Source organism: Cherax quadricarinatus, chromosome 5, assembly GCF_038502225.1.
Source record: "Cherax quadricarinatus isolate ZL_2023a chromosome 5, ASM3850222v1, whole genome shotgun sequence".
NCBI lineage: Eukaryota > Metazoa > Arthropoda > Malacostraca > Decapoda > Parastacidae > Cherax > Cherax quadricarinatus.
The window spans coordinates 15291807-15306382 of record NC_091296.1 but is presented as its reverse complement, the minus strand read 5'-3'; the positions used below and the strand labels follow the sequence as shown (position 1 = coordinate 15306382).

Below are 14576 nucleotides of genomic sequence, written 5' to 3'. Positions count from 1 at the left end.
TATATATATATATATATATATATATATATATATATATATATATATATATATAATATATATATATATATACATGTAGAGAGAATGGAGCGAAACAGAATGACTTCAAGAGTGTATCAGTCTGTAGTGGAAGGAAGGCGGGGTAGGGGTCGGCCTAGGAAAGGTTGGAGGGAGGGGGTAAAGGTTTTGTGTGCGAGGGGCTTGGACTTCCAGCAGACATGCGTGAGCGTGTTTGATAGGAGTGAATGGAGACAAATGGTTTTTAATACTTGACGTGCTGTTGGAGTGTGAGCAAAGTAACATTTATGAAGGGATTCAGGGAAATCGGCAGACCGGACTTGAGTCCTGGAGATGGGAAGTACAGTGCCTGCACTCTGAAGGAGGGGTGTTAATGTTGCAGTTTAAAAACTGTAGTGTAAAGCACCCTTCTGGCAAGACAGTGATGGAGTGAATGATGGTGAAAGTTTTTCTTTTTCGGGCCACCCTGCCTTGGTGGGAATCGGCCAGTGATAATAATACTAAATATATATATATATATATATATCTATATATATATATATATATATATATATATATATATATATATATATATATATATATATATATATATAAACAGGTAATGCACTGATGCCACTGACAGGCTCTTAATATGAGGAACTGGAGCCACCATCATTTTTTCCTCAAAAATAAGCGTGATTGCCTGCCAATCTGCAGGCGCTGTATGACCCTCGAAGGTTTAGCCCTTTCCCACGACTATAATTCTGTACAAACCATACCAGTTTTACTAGGTAGCACCCCACTCCCTCCCAGTATGTACGCGCCCTTGCGTCACCACAAGCCCCGTGCCTACACGCCTCTGATAGTATCTATCATATGTTACCACTCATCACAACCTGTTTATCTCTGACCTGGTTGAAAAGATTCATTCCTCCACTTAGCGACAGTAAGATATCAATATAATATACACAATCACAAACACGCTGGGCTCACCCGAGGTCGATGATCACAAGCGGAAAGGGAGGGGGGGCGGGGAAGGTGAAATCCGCCGCTGTGGTGTCAATTCTGCCACCTAGTTTTCCCTATTCCCACTATAGTATATGTCTTCCAACTGTACTCACCTCAGATGCGTGATGTACTACTATTGGTTCCTTCTGTTTCTGTATTTCGTAATATTGTCTTAATTTCCATCACACGGAAGGCATTGCTACAATTGTAATAGATGTAACTGGAAAGAGTAAATTAATTAAGTCCCAATCTCAGTCTGGAGGCCCAGCTGAGCTTGGATCGCGGGTGAAAAGCTGCAAGTAGCTGAGGTGGCCAATATAAGACCGAGATAAGAAGTAAAGAGGAGGTTTGCTGAGAAATTCTAAGGGTGCCACCCAGCCTGTTTCACTGGCAGGGACCACCACCTCTGTGAGCTGGCGCGCCACCTAGACATCAGGGCGCCTTGCTGTGTTGCCGCTCACCGACCACCCAACACCACAATTACTACCCCTATATTCATGAACATCAACACATACGTTATAACTACAGAACAAAAAAATATAAAAATCATTAAACAAACGTATACAAGAAAATCTGATGATTTAAATCATGACTCTACAGGCAAAACAATTACAAGGATAAAGTCGGACTTGGCATTGTGGTTCACAAGGAGCGGTGTGCCAGGTGCACGACAACTCTCACATGGCCAGCTGACCATAAAGAAAACAGGTATGGGAGGGGGGGGGGATGCTGGTGGTTGGGGTTCTCTTGAAATGTACCACTTAAAAAAAATGAACAAAATCCCTCCTGTATCTGTACCTTCTCAAATCTAATTTAAAATGATTTATAATTTCGCTTTAAGGTTACCATGTCAGGTGATAACCTTTCTATTTGACTGATAGAATTATCTAGTTACGGAGGGTTAAAATTCTGTGAGGCTACAAGGCATAATGCCCCTCCATAAATACCCAGAAATTACTGTAATGGGTTTTAGTTCTCCTAAGGTTGGTCACAAACCCTAGAATCTATATTTTGTAAGATACAATACAAACCATACAAAACTACCATATTACAGAACAATCTTATTGTAACAGATACGCATACTAACGGGTTTTTCAAAGTTAATATGTATAATGTTTTGTAAATAAAATTCTGAATATTTATTTATAACCATAACACTATTCACAATTTGTTCAGATTTTTAACAGGGAGGGTTATCCATGCAAGATAACCCAATAGTGCGTCATAACAAACAAAATCAACAGTATATATCAACCATAACACTTCCCTGTAAAACCAATCACCACTCACATATAACTTCTATTCCGTGTCTGAATATAGATGTCGCACTTACGTGAAACGATAAAACCAGCGAGTGCCATTCATCACAAGTGTGACGCTCCATCCTTAATCAAAGATTCCCAACTTAATAAGTGCTTAAAATATAATAAAATGCCCACTGAGTATGGAAAACTGGTTTTATTGGCAAAAAAAAAAAATTGTAAAAGAATAAGAGAGGTGTGACCAAAAAGGATAACAATCTGACAAAGAAAAAAATGTCACAGTAGCAATTTGCTAATGAGAATGTGCTATTCTGAGAAGTTGCAGCAGTTGATGGTGGGATTTGGAAGGATTACCTGGAGTTACTAGGAGAGGGTTTCGGGGGTCAACGCCCCCGCGGCCTGGTCTGAGACCAGGCCTCATGGTGGATCAGGGTCTGATCAACCAGGCTGTTACTGCTGGCCGCATGCAAGCTGACGTACGAACCACAGCCCGGTTGGTCAAGTACTGACTTTAGGTGCCTGTCTAGTGCCTTCTTGAAGACAGCCAGGGGTCTATTGGTAATCCCCCTTATGTATGCTGGGAGGCAATTGAACAGTCTTGGGCCCAGGACACTTATTGTGTTGTCTCTTAGTGTACTCGAGGCGCCCCTGCTTTTCATCGGGGTAATGCTGCATCTCCTGCCGAGTCTTTTGCTTTCATAGGGAGTGATTTTCGTGTGCAGGTTTGGTACCAATCCCTCCAGGACCTTCCAAGTGTATATTATCATGTATCTCTCTCCCTTGCATTCGAGGGAATACAGATCAAGGACTTTCAACCGTTCCCAGTAGTTTAGGTGCCTTATCGCACTTGTGTGTGCCGTGAATGTTCTTTGTACACTCTCCAGGTCTGCAATGTTGCCAGCCTTGAAGGGGGCCATTAGTGTACAGCAGTATTCCAGCCTAGAGAGCACAAGCGATTTGAAGAGAATCATCATGGGCTTGGCGTCCCTAGTTTTGAAGGTTCTCATTATCCATCCTATCATTTTCCTAGCGGATGAGGTAGATACATTGTTGTGGTCTTTGAAGGCGAGATCCTCTGACAGGACGTGTGAAAGAAGAAAGCTGAAAGTAAATACAAAAGAGCAATGTGCTGAGACGAAGAAGAAGAAGTACAGGGAATGAACTGATTAGAATGAGTTGATTAGAAGCAAAAGTGACTGTACCATAATGGATGAGGTAAATCAGATTAAATGTGGTGTCCATATGTATTTTGGTATGGATGTGAAGTAGTCTTTGAATACTGGAACAGGTTTGAATGTTGCAACAAGGAAGTTGGTAATAGTGGAACATTATGAAGAGAATAATGAATAAAGAATTCAAACTATTTTGAGATGGTACAAGTGGTACAATTGAAAGAGCAAAGGAACTGCATATGTTATTAAAAAAAATGGAATGCCAAGTCAAATGGTACAATTGAAAGAGCAAAGGAACTGCAGATGTTATTAAAAAAATGGAATGCCAAGTCAATTAAAGAGGGGTCTATGAATCTAGGATAGATGAAAGGTGGTGTAGGAGGATTTCTGATAAAAAGTGAGAGAATATTAAGATGAAGGGGCTTGAAATCTAGTAGGTCCAAATGTGCCTGCTATTGTTCTAATAAGTAGTGTTTTTTCTTCTGGATTAGTTATGCTACTGGCACAAAAGTCAAGCCATTAAAATAGGCCCATATACATTTTTTCTTCTTAATACTATACTTATACAATTCCAAAATAGCAAAACTAAGCTGTCAAATTGTCAGAGAATTGGTCCAAGTGCCATTTTTTTTAATTATAAGTACCATGTTCCCTTATTCAATCTCTTACCAGAAGATATCAGACACACTGTTGGAACAAGTGTATAAGTCTTCAAGAGGAAGGTGGATAAGTAACTTCACCAGGTGCCAGATCAACCAGGCTGTGATGGTTATGTGGAGCAATGGACATCCAGCAGCAACAGCCTGGTTGACCAGGCTAGCACCAGACGAGCCTGGCCCATGGCCAGGTTCCAGGAGTAGAGACTTAAAACTCATCAAAGATATATCAAAGGTAAAGGTAAGACCTTTAAATTAAGTGTGTACAGAGGTATTACAGTTAGAAGTACAGTACATATTACTGTAGTACCTCTGTACACCTCTGTATACCTTTGATGAGTTTCGAGTCTCTACTCCTGGAACCTGGCCATGGGTTAGGTTTGTCTGGTGCTAGCCTGGTCAACCAGGCTGTTGCTGCTGGAAGTCCATTGCCCCACATATTCATCACAGCCTGGTTGATCTGGCACCTGGTGAAGTCACTTATCCAGCTTCCTCTTGAATGAATAATCTGGGACCACGGATGTTAATACGTACTGTGTTCCCTTATTGTGCTCACCGCACCCCTGCTTTTCACTGGGTTTATTTAGCACTTCCTCCTATATCTCTCGCTCCAGGATGTTATTATTGCAGTGTGCAGATTTGGAACTAAACCCTCGAGTACTTTCCAGGTATATATTATCGTGTATTTCTCTTTCTACTCCAGTGAGTACATATTTAAGACTTTAAGGCATTCCCAGTAATTTAAATGCTTTACTGGCTCCATGACCCAGGTCGGATATTTCTCCTGCCCTGAATGGGCAATCAACACTGAGCAATATTCCTAAATGACTGAACCTGAAGAATACCTGAAGACAGTTTCAGATGTCATCACCCACATGGCCTGATCCCAGACCAGGCCTCCACATTACTGGTCTGATCAAATCAGGCTGTTCGTACTAGCCACGTGTAAAACAATAAATGCCCCTTAGCGCAGCTGATCAGGAACTGGCCTAACCAAGGAACTTACAAAGTTTCCTCTTGAGGACAGCTAGGGGCCTGTGAATATTTCCCCTTATTCATGGTCTCTCTACACTTATTGAGTTCTCTTAGTGTACTCAGTGCACATCTTTTAACTGGAGGTACTTTGCACTGAATGCGTACTGATTTTGACCAATCCCTCCAATATATATATATACATATATATATATACATATATATATATATATATATATACATATATATATATACATATATATATATACATACATATATATATATATATACATATATATATATATATATATATATATATAGATATATATATATATATATATATAATTGTGTGTGTGTGTGTGTGTCGTGCCGAATAGGCAGAACTTGCGATCTTGGCTTAAATAGCAACGCTCATCTTGCCATATAAGACAAGCGAAAATTTGTGTATGCAATAATTTCGCCAAAATCATTCTGAACCTAACGAAAAAAAATATGTTTCACTGTGTTTGTTTAGTATTAAATTATTGTAAACAAATCTAAAATAAATTTAGTTGGGTTAGGCTAAAATAAATTGTTTTTGTTATAATAAGGTTAGGTAAGTTTTCTAAGATTCTTTTGGAGCAAAATTAAAATTTTTTACATTAACATTAATGAAAAAAATATATCTTTGAACGTATAAGAGAATTTTTTTGAAAGGACTTAATTTTAAATGAGTTCTTGCTAAATGACCAGTTTTACATATTCGGCACGACATATATATATATATATATATATATATATATATATATATCACATACATATAAAATGTCCTTCTCGTCAATGTTCCAATTCAAGGGAATTCAAGTGGTCCCAGTAATTCAGGTACTGTACTCGCCTGAATTTATGCAGGCAGTGTAGGTTATCTATAGTTCATCAGGTTTATTCAGCCCTAATATCAAGCTCCACCATGCATTTTTTTTTTCTAAATTCATGCAGTACCAGGAGTTCCATACTGTATAAGAATCCTAGTGCTCTAGCCAATGTCTCAGCCACAGATATTTTCCTCCTGGCAAAAAGCTCTCCCATACATAAATTTAGTAAAGCTATTTGTGGCAGTTCCCTAACCTAAACTTAAAATTATGCTTGTGGTTATATATCAAGTCACTCAACCTGTGGCTGTTTTAACTCAGTTGGAATGCAGGCAAGAAAGATATATCATGATCTACACCTTAAAAGTCCTATTGGAACTGCTCCCAAATCTGGACATACAAATCACTCCCTACAAAAGCAAAAGACTTAATAGACAGTTCAACATACGCCTGACAAAAAGCAGGGGTGCTGTGAGTACACAGAGAAAACACAGTATGTCTCAGTGGGGTCCAAGATTGTTAAACAGCCTTGCATCATACATAGAAGATTACAAATAAACCCCTAGTTGTCTCCAAAAGGAAACCGGATAGATTCCTGAAGTCATTACCTGACCTGCAGGGCTGAGCTTTGTATGTTGTACTGTGAATGGCCAATAGTAACAGTCTCATTAATCTCCACTGGGAGACCTGGTCATGGACTAGGCCATGGGGGCTTTAACCCCCAGAACACCTTCTAGGTACAGTGGAACCCCGGTTTTTGTCTGGTTTGGTTATTGTACAATTCAGTTCAGTTTTCGACCACTTTTTTCGGTGAAATTTTCCCCGTTTTCGTACATCCACTCGGAAATCATCCATACCAGACACATCTGCCTGCCCATGAGATGCGGCCACTCATATGTTTGTGACTCAGTGTGTCTTTGTTACTTGTTCAGTGAGCATTACTCCGCACGTTCATCCAAAACATTTCATAATAATACATTGTTTTTTGTCCTTGCCACTGCTAAATAAGCCACCATAGGGCCAAACAAAGTCCATGGGGTTGGAGGTGAGTGGCTAACCACTGAAGAGCTGCAAGACCTTCATCTGGAACAGCAACAGACCTTAGCTGAGGAAATTGCTTCAGAGGAGGAGGAAGAGAGAGAGGAGAATGTGCCTTCTTCAGCAATTAAGGATATTTGTGCAAAGTGGAGTGAAGTGCAAAGTTTTGTGTAGAAATATCACCCTAACAAAGTTGTTGCAAGCCGTGTCAGCAACATGTTCAATGACAATGCCGTGTCCCATTTTTGGGGCACCAGAAACAGGCCTCTCTGGACATTTTTTGTGCAACAGGGGTCCAGTGACTCTCAAGCTGGTCCTAGTGCCAGTAAAAGACAAAGAAGGGAAGTAACCCCGGATAGGGCTTTGATACCTGAAGTCCTTATGGAGGGGGATTCCCCTTCCAAAAAATAACCTCTCCTCCCTCTTCCCTCCGTGCCATCTTCCATATGCCAACAAGAGTCTTCAATAAAGGTAAAAGTGATGTTAAATGTTCATTTATCCATTTCATTAGTGCTTTATATTTATTTCTCACTGTTTTCTGTATGTAAAACTATAGTTATTCTCTATAAAATTAATTTTTTTGTTAATGTTTCTGGGTGTCTGGAATGGATTAACTGGATTTACGTAATTTCTTATGGGAAATATTACTTCAGTTTTCGTACCAATCGGTTTTTGGCCGACCTAGAACAGATTAAAGACGAAAACCAGGGTTCCACTGTAGACACCATGTCATCAACTTAAAAAACTGGTGACTTCACTAGACACCAGGCTGTGGCTCGTACGTTGGATTGCGTGCAGCCAGCAGTAATAGCCTGGTTGATCAGGCCCTGATCCACCATGAGGCCTGGTCACAGGCCGGGCTGCGGGGACGTTGACCCCCGGAACTCTCTCCAGGTAAACTCCAGGTAAACACCCCATACATGTACAAAGGAAAGGCAGAAATTTTCCCTGTACTATTATGCTTATAGATTAAATTCAATATTTTTCAGATTAAACACTTGTCTTTTTTAATCTGCACTGAACATTAACTTAATTATAGTTTCACTTGGATTTTCAGTACTGTGATTACATTTGTGCAGACATTTTTATCTGAGTGATTCACGAAGCTATACAGCATTCACAGACCACATGTAATTTAAATCTAAAGTCAAAATTCACATGTTAAGTGTTTTTTAATTTCCTAAACATTTAAACATACAGAGCCCTCATGCAAAAAATTTACTCAAAAATTTCCAAGACTAAACTAGCATTGCCTATATGAATGGGTCTAATTTTTAGGTTACATTAATTACCACCAAAAATATCACAAACTTAAAAGCTTAGAAATAATAGCACTAATATAAAACATAATATTACTTAATATAAACATGCTTACTTAAAGGTGAGGGAAGGCAGCTACAATCAGCAGAGACATTAAGCCATGTGGCCACAGACACTAAGCCTAAATGATCAGGCTAGCAACTAAAAGGCCTGGTTAAGGATTGGGCCGTGGAGGCATTGACCCTCGGAATGACCTCCGTGTAAGACGAGGGTGGTGACCCCCAGAATTGACTACACGTAATGGGTAACCTACCATAACTGACACTAGCCTCACACACACTAATCTAATCTAATTACAGTACCTATTTGTGTGCATGTGTTTGGATTTGTATATGTGCAGTCTGGTATATGTGCAGATACGTATACCACAACATTGTCTATCATGATGAAAGACAACCCAGTAGCTGCTTGTATAAGTGTCCAAGAAAACAGTAAACATTGGTTGTAATATTGATGGTGTATATGTGTATGAACATAAGAACATAAGAACGAAGGAACACTGCAGAAGGCCTACTGGCCCATGTGAGGCAGGTCCAAGTCTCCTACCGGCTTAAGCCAATGCACCCAACCTAGTCAGGTCAGGTCACACTGACTTAAGGGAGGAACACGGCAACTGACCTGGTAGCACAAGCTATCAGGTCCAACTCACACCCACCCACATCCACTCATGTAATTATCCAACCTATTTTTAAAGCTACACAACGTTCTGGCCTCTATAACTGTACTTGGGAGTTTGTTCCACTCATCCACAACTCTATTACCAAACCAGTACTTTCCTATATCCTTCCTGAATCTGAATTTTTCCAACTTAAAACCATTGCTGCGAGTCCTGTCTAGGCTAGATATTTTCAGCACACTATTTACATCCCCTTTATTTATTCCTGTCTTCCATTTATACACCTCAATCATATCCCCCCTAATTCTACGTCTTTCTAGAGAGTGCAGATTCAGGGCCCTTAGTCTATCCTCATAGGGAAGGTTTCTGATACATGGGATCAACTTTGTCATCCTCCTTTGTACATTTTCCAGAGAATTTATATCCATTCTGTAATATGGTGACCAAAACTGTGCAGCATAATCTAAATGAGGCCTAACCAAGGATGTATAGAGTTGAAGAACAACCTGAGGACTATTATTTATGCTTCTTGATATGAAGCCAAGGATTCTATTAGCTTTATTGCGAACACTTATGCACTGTTGTCTTGGTTTCAGATTACTGCTAACCAGAACTCCTAAATCTTTTTCGCAATCCGTAATATTAAGATCTACATTATCTAGTTTATATGTGGCATGGTTATTGTCCTGTCCAACATTTAGAACTTTGCATTTGTTTATATTAAACTGCATCTGCCACTTCTCCGACCACTGCATCAGTCTATTCAAATCTTCCTGGAGTGCTCGAATGTCCTCATCAGAATGAATTCGACGGCCTATTTTGGTGTCATCGACAAACTTGCCGATGTCGCTCTTTATGCCCTCATCTATGTCGTTTATGTAGATTGTGAACAGCAGGGGCCCAACACTGACCCCTGTGGAACACCGCTCGTGACGCTTCCCCACTCTGATTTCTCCCCATTTATGCAAACTCTCTGCTGCCTATTTGTCAACCATGCCTCTATCCAGGAAAAAATTTCTCCTCCTATTCCATGTGCCTTAATTTTCCTCAATAGTCTCTGATGTGGGACCCTGTCAAAAGCCTTACTAAAGTCCATATACACAATATCATATTCATTACCATGATCTACCTCCTCAAATACCTTAGTGAAAAAAGTTAATAAATTCGTAAGGCAGGAATGCCCCTTTGTAAAATCATGCTGAGATTCCTTGATTAATTTATGCTTTTCAAGGTGGCTACGAACTGCCTCGGTAATTATTGATTCCATAAATTTTCCCACTATGGAGGTTAGGCTTATTGGTCTATAGTTCGAAGCTAAGGACCTGTCACCTGTTTTGAAAATAGGTATCACATTTGCCACTTTCCACTTATCTGGCACCATGCCAGTTTGTAGTGATATGTTGAAAAGATTAGCCAAAGGTGTGCTAAGCTCCTCTTTACATTCCTTTAGAACCCTTGCATACAGTTCATCAGGGCCTGGGGACTTGTTAGGTTTTAATTTATCTATTTGCCTAAGGACCATGTCACTTGTGACCCTAATCGTGCTCAGTTTATTATCGTCCTGTTCTACATAATTTATCATTACTGGAATATCGCTGGTATCCTCATGTGTAAAAACTGAGAGGAAGTATGTGTTAAAAATTCTACACATTTCCTTATCACTGTCAGTGAGTTGACCCGAGGAACTTTTGAGTGGGCCTATCTTGTCCCTGATCTTACTTCTGTATACCTGAAAGAATCCTTTTGGGTTAGTCTTCGATTCTCTTGCAACTTTAACCTCATAATCTCTTTTTGCTTTTCTAATTCCCTTTTTTATTTCTCTCTTTAACTGAATATATCGATTTCTTAATTGGCCCTCTCCTCTTTTGATTTGCCTATATATGCCTCTCTTTTGACCAATCAGATATTTTAATCTATTGTTCATCCATTTAGGATCATTTTTGTTTGATCTGATTTCCCTATTTGGAACATAATTTGACTGAGCAGCTAGAACTATGCCCTGGAAAGCATCATATCGGCAACCATCACCACCTACCTGACCCTTAGTCAGGTCATTCCAGTTCAGCCCACCTAAGTAATTTTTCAGTCCTATGAAATCAGCCAAGCAAAAGTCAGGGACGGAGACTTGATTGCCATTATTAGGGGAATTCCATGATATATTAAAACTGAGTGATTTGTGATCACTTTCCCCAAGCTCATCATTAACCTCAAGATTATTAATTAGTGTTTCCCTACTGGCAAGAACCAAGTCAAGGAGGTTATTTCCTCTAGTTGGCTCTGTCCTCAATCATATCCCCCCTAATTCTACGTCTTTCTAGAGAGTGCAGATTCAGGGCCCTTAGTCTATCCTCATAGGGAAGGTTTCTGATACATGGGATCAACTTTGTCATCCTCCTTTGTACATTTTCCTTTATACATTTATTATGCTTCATATTAATTTGATTGAGTGTTACTATTCCTTAGTCTAAGCTTGCCAGTGGTGGTATTTTGTGGTAATGTGACAGAATTACATCCTTTTCAGAAATGTGCAGGAGGGTTTAATTTCATTAAGAATTAAACTGGCCAGGCAGCTAAACAAACCCTGTGATACCAAGATCTCTGCAGTTGCCTTGAGAACTGAATTAACCACCTATATTAAATACAAAGTGAGTAATATATATTCATTTATCTCTCGTCATTCACCAGGCCTCTAAATATGTAATGCACGAGTGATATTAAAGTGCCAAATTCAACGTGTTAGCTAAAGATGTGCCTAGCATTTGAGTTGTTTTCATGGCAAATGCACTTAGGCAAGGTTATGTCACATTCTTAGCTTCATTAAAAAATGTTGTTTTCTCCCTATCTTGACAGTTTCTACAGCCAATATGGTTCTCTTTATAACCTACAAAATGAATTCAGTTTAGTTATATCCTAGAAACCTACAGACTGTCTGTCGCATGGTTTAGCTTATATGTTGATATAGAATACATATACAAAAATTTACAGTGGTTTTAAGAGCACACAGATGTTACTGGCACAAAACCTTGTTCAGCTCTAAAAATAGGTTAGAAATATACATGAGTTGGTGATGGTAGGTATAAGACTTGGTAGGTAAGACACATAGGCAACAGTTAGGCCTATGTGTCTTACCTACCAACCTGTCGGTATTGTATACCATTTTGATATTCAGGTGTAAGACTTGCCTGGCATGAGCCAGTAGGCCTGCTGCAGTGGTCCTTTCTTTTGTTCTTATATACAGTACATTATGCACATTTAGCATAACCCGATAAAGCCACTTATAATCAGGGGGAAGTATTAGACCCATAGGGGTAATATGGAATCTACAGAATGGGAGCCAATCAGGACTGATCCATTTCCTTGGATCAAGAGCCTTTCACTGACATCAAGGATCTTGAGGCCAAGTTCCATTTGGGTCCATATTTTCACTAGTTGCAAATCGTAAGAACATACGAAACACTGCAGCAGGCCTTGTGGCCCATGCTAGTCAGGTCCAAGTCACATCCACCCATACCCACTCGTGTATTTGTCCAGCTTATTTTTAAAACTACCTGAATATGATGCAAGCATTATAGTCAGGTATCATTTATTTGTAGCATTTTATTAATTAAAATAATCCATGTAAATTCAGGTTACATGTTAACTAATGAGACACTTGCGCAACATTTGGGAATGTTTATGCTGGAAACGTTTCGCCAGCAGATACTTAAAGCTGGGCTGTGGTTCGTACGCTGGACTACATGCGGCCAGCTGTAACAGCCTGGTTGATCAGGCCCTGATCCACCGGGAGGCCTGGTCATGGATCGGGCCGCGGGGGCGTTAATCCCCGAAATACTCTCCAGGTAGCTAGTGGCTTCTTCAGTCCAACGCAGAGAAGTGTTAGATGAAGAGGAGTTTGAAGTAATCAGTCCCTCAGCCTGGAGTCGATATTTTCATCCATCAATTGATGGACTGAACACATTGACTCCAGGCTGAGGGACATATTACCTCAAACTCCTCATCTTCCACCTGTCTCTGCATTGGACTGAAGTAGCCAATGGCTGGCGAAACGTTTCCAGAATAGTTTCCCAAATATTGCACAAATATTTCATTTATGAACTTGTCGGTATCCTAGACCGTTTATCCAAATTATGTTACATTGTTGTAAGAATGTGATAAAACACATACGAACATAAGAATGAAGGAACACTGCAGAAGGCCTACTGGAAATAAATGGTATAAAATACCGACACAATGGAAATATAAACACAAATGCAGTATAATGTGATCCTTTATTGACAACGTTTCACCCACACGGTGGGCTTTTTCAAGTCACACACGGATCTACCTGGGGTTGGAACGTGTGGGTGAAACGTTGTCAATAAAGGATCGCATTATACTGCATTCGTGTTTATATTTCCAGAAGGCCTACTGCCTCATACAAGGCAGGTCCTTATCAAAACCACACTAATATAAAGCAAAGGAAGATAGGATAGAAATGTTAGTTACGGTTGATCATAAACTTTCACTCTTGCAAAATATGTAAGAACATGGTACCCATTCTAATTTAATTCGGTTTTGTATGTTAATATTATAAAAAAAATCAAGTGGAAGGACAAACCCCTAAGGGTCACATCGCTTGAGGAATGAGAGGCAATAAAGTTTGATGTACGGTAGTCGAAATTCCTTGGATCAAGAGACCTTCATGAGCATGAAGGTATCCCCCTCGAAGGGTAAAAACCCTAATAATATAAGTAATAATACTCACGAAACACGAAGAATCCGCGCCATCCTTCCCGTTATTTGAACATCTTCCTCCTTCACTGTTTTCATCATAGTTGTTGGTTCTTATCAACTGCCATAATAAACTACCATTTCTACCCATTACTCTCTTACCTATCAATTAGCCTTGAGTATGTATTTTTTAATAATAATTTACTAGTTATGCGAAGTATTTATGAGTTCTATTGTTGTGCTTGTTGCTTATGTTTTTTACAAGGACCCCAATGGAAATAAGTCAATTTGACTTATTTTGGTTATCCTAGATAATTTATATTATGTATGATAATTGTGCTTATGTGTATCTATAACTAAATCATCTTACTTGCAGGGAGGTAGTGAAGGAAGGAAGGAGGGTGGTAGGGAGGGAGGGAGAGAGGGAGAAGTGATGGTGGAGGCTGCCTGCCTGCCAACCTCAGTCAACACCAGTGTGTAGTGGGTGTTGGCTGTTCTGTAGTGTTCCTTCTCCCTGTGTGCTTATCCATGTGCTACTCTCAACCATGAGAAGCCCTCTGCACCACCCAGGCAGCGTTTGCGTCAGATAGCCTACACTTGGTGTCGTATTTCTCTCATAGCTTAGTAAAGAAGCCAGCCGAGATGAGTCTGTCTAGCAACGGGAGGAACCCTCTGGCTGGTGTCAAGTATGAACACCTGGTGGCTGGTGTCTTCGGTGGTGTTGCTTCTACGCTCATCCTACATCCTCTAGACCTACTCAAGATCAGATTTGCCGGTCAGTAATAACACCAAATTAATTATTTTTGTACTATAATAGCAGTATCGTTCAGTGGTCTTTAGTTTATTTGAATTTTCCCAGAATGTTCTGTGGAATTCTGAGTTGGAACTGAGATGCTCCTCCATAATATGCCTTATTTTGATTGGCTGATGGCGTTTTTTGGGACTGTATTGTATACAGAAGTTTCGTAGTACATACAGGT

At 39.8% G+C, this 14576-nt stretch overlaps 2 protein-coding genes across 3 annotated transcripts in view; one reads left to right on the top strand and one right to left on the bottom strand.

The window, feature by feature from the left end:
• Positions 1-13657, bottom strand: part of Pask (PAS kinase) — a 352511-nt gene extending 338854 nt beyond the window's left edge. The window contains exon 1 of the mRNA XM_070104515.1: positions 13631-13657. The gene's annotated coding sequence lies outside the window, so the exon portion shown is untranslated. The remainder of the gene's footprint in view (positions 1-13630) is intronic.
• The window catches only part of LOC128684893 (solute carrier family 25 member 32), a 145748-nt gene that overhangs the window by 55688 nt on the left and 75484 nt on the right, over positions 1-14576 (top strand). For both annotated transcript variants that reach the window (XM_070100655.1, XM_053771221.2), the window contains exons 2-3: positions 11408-11531; positions 13973-14371. In XM_070100655.1, coding sequence (XP_069956756.1) covers positions 14239-14371 — 133 coding nt within the window. In that variant the 5' untranslated portion in view covers positions 11408-11531; positions 13973-14238. The remainder of the gene's footprint in view (positions 1-11407; positions 11532-13972; positions 14372-14576) is intronic.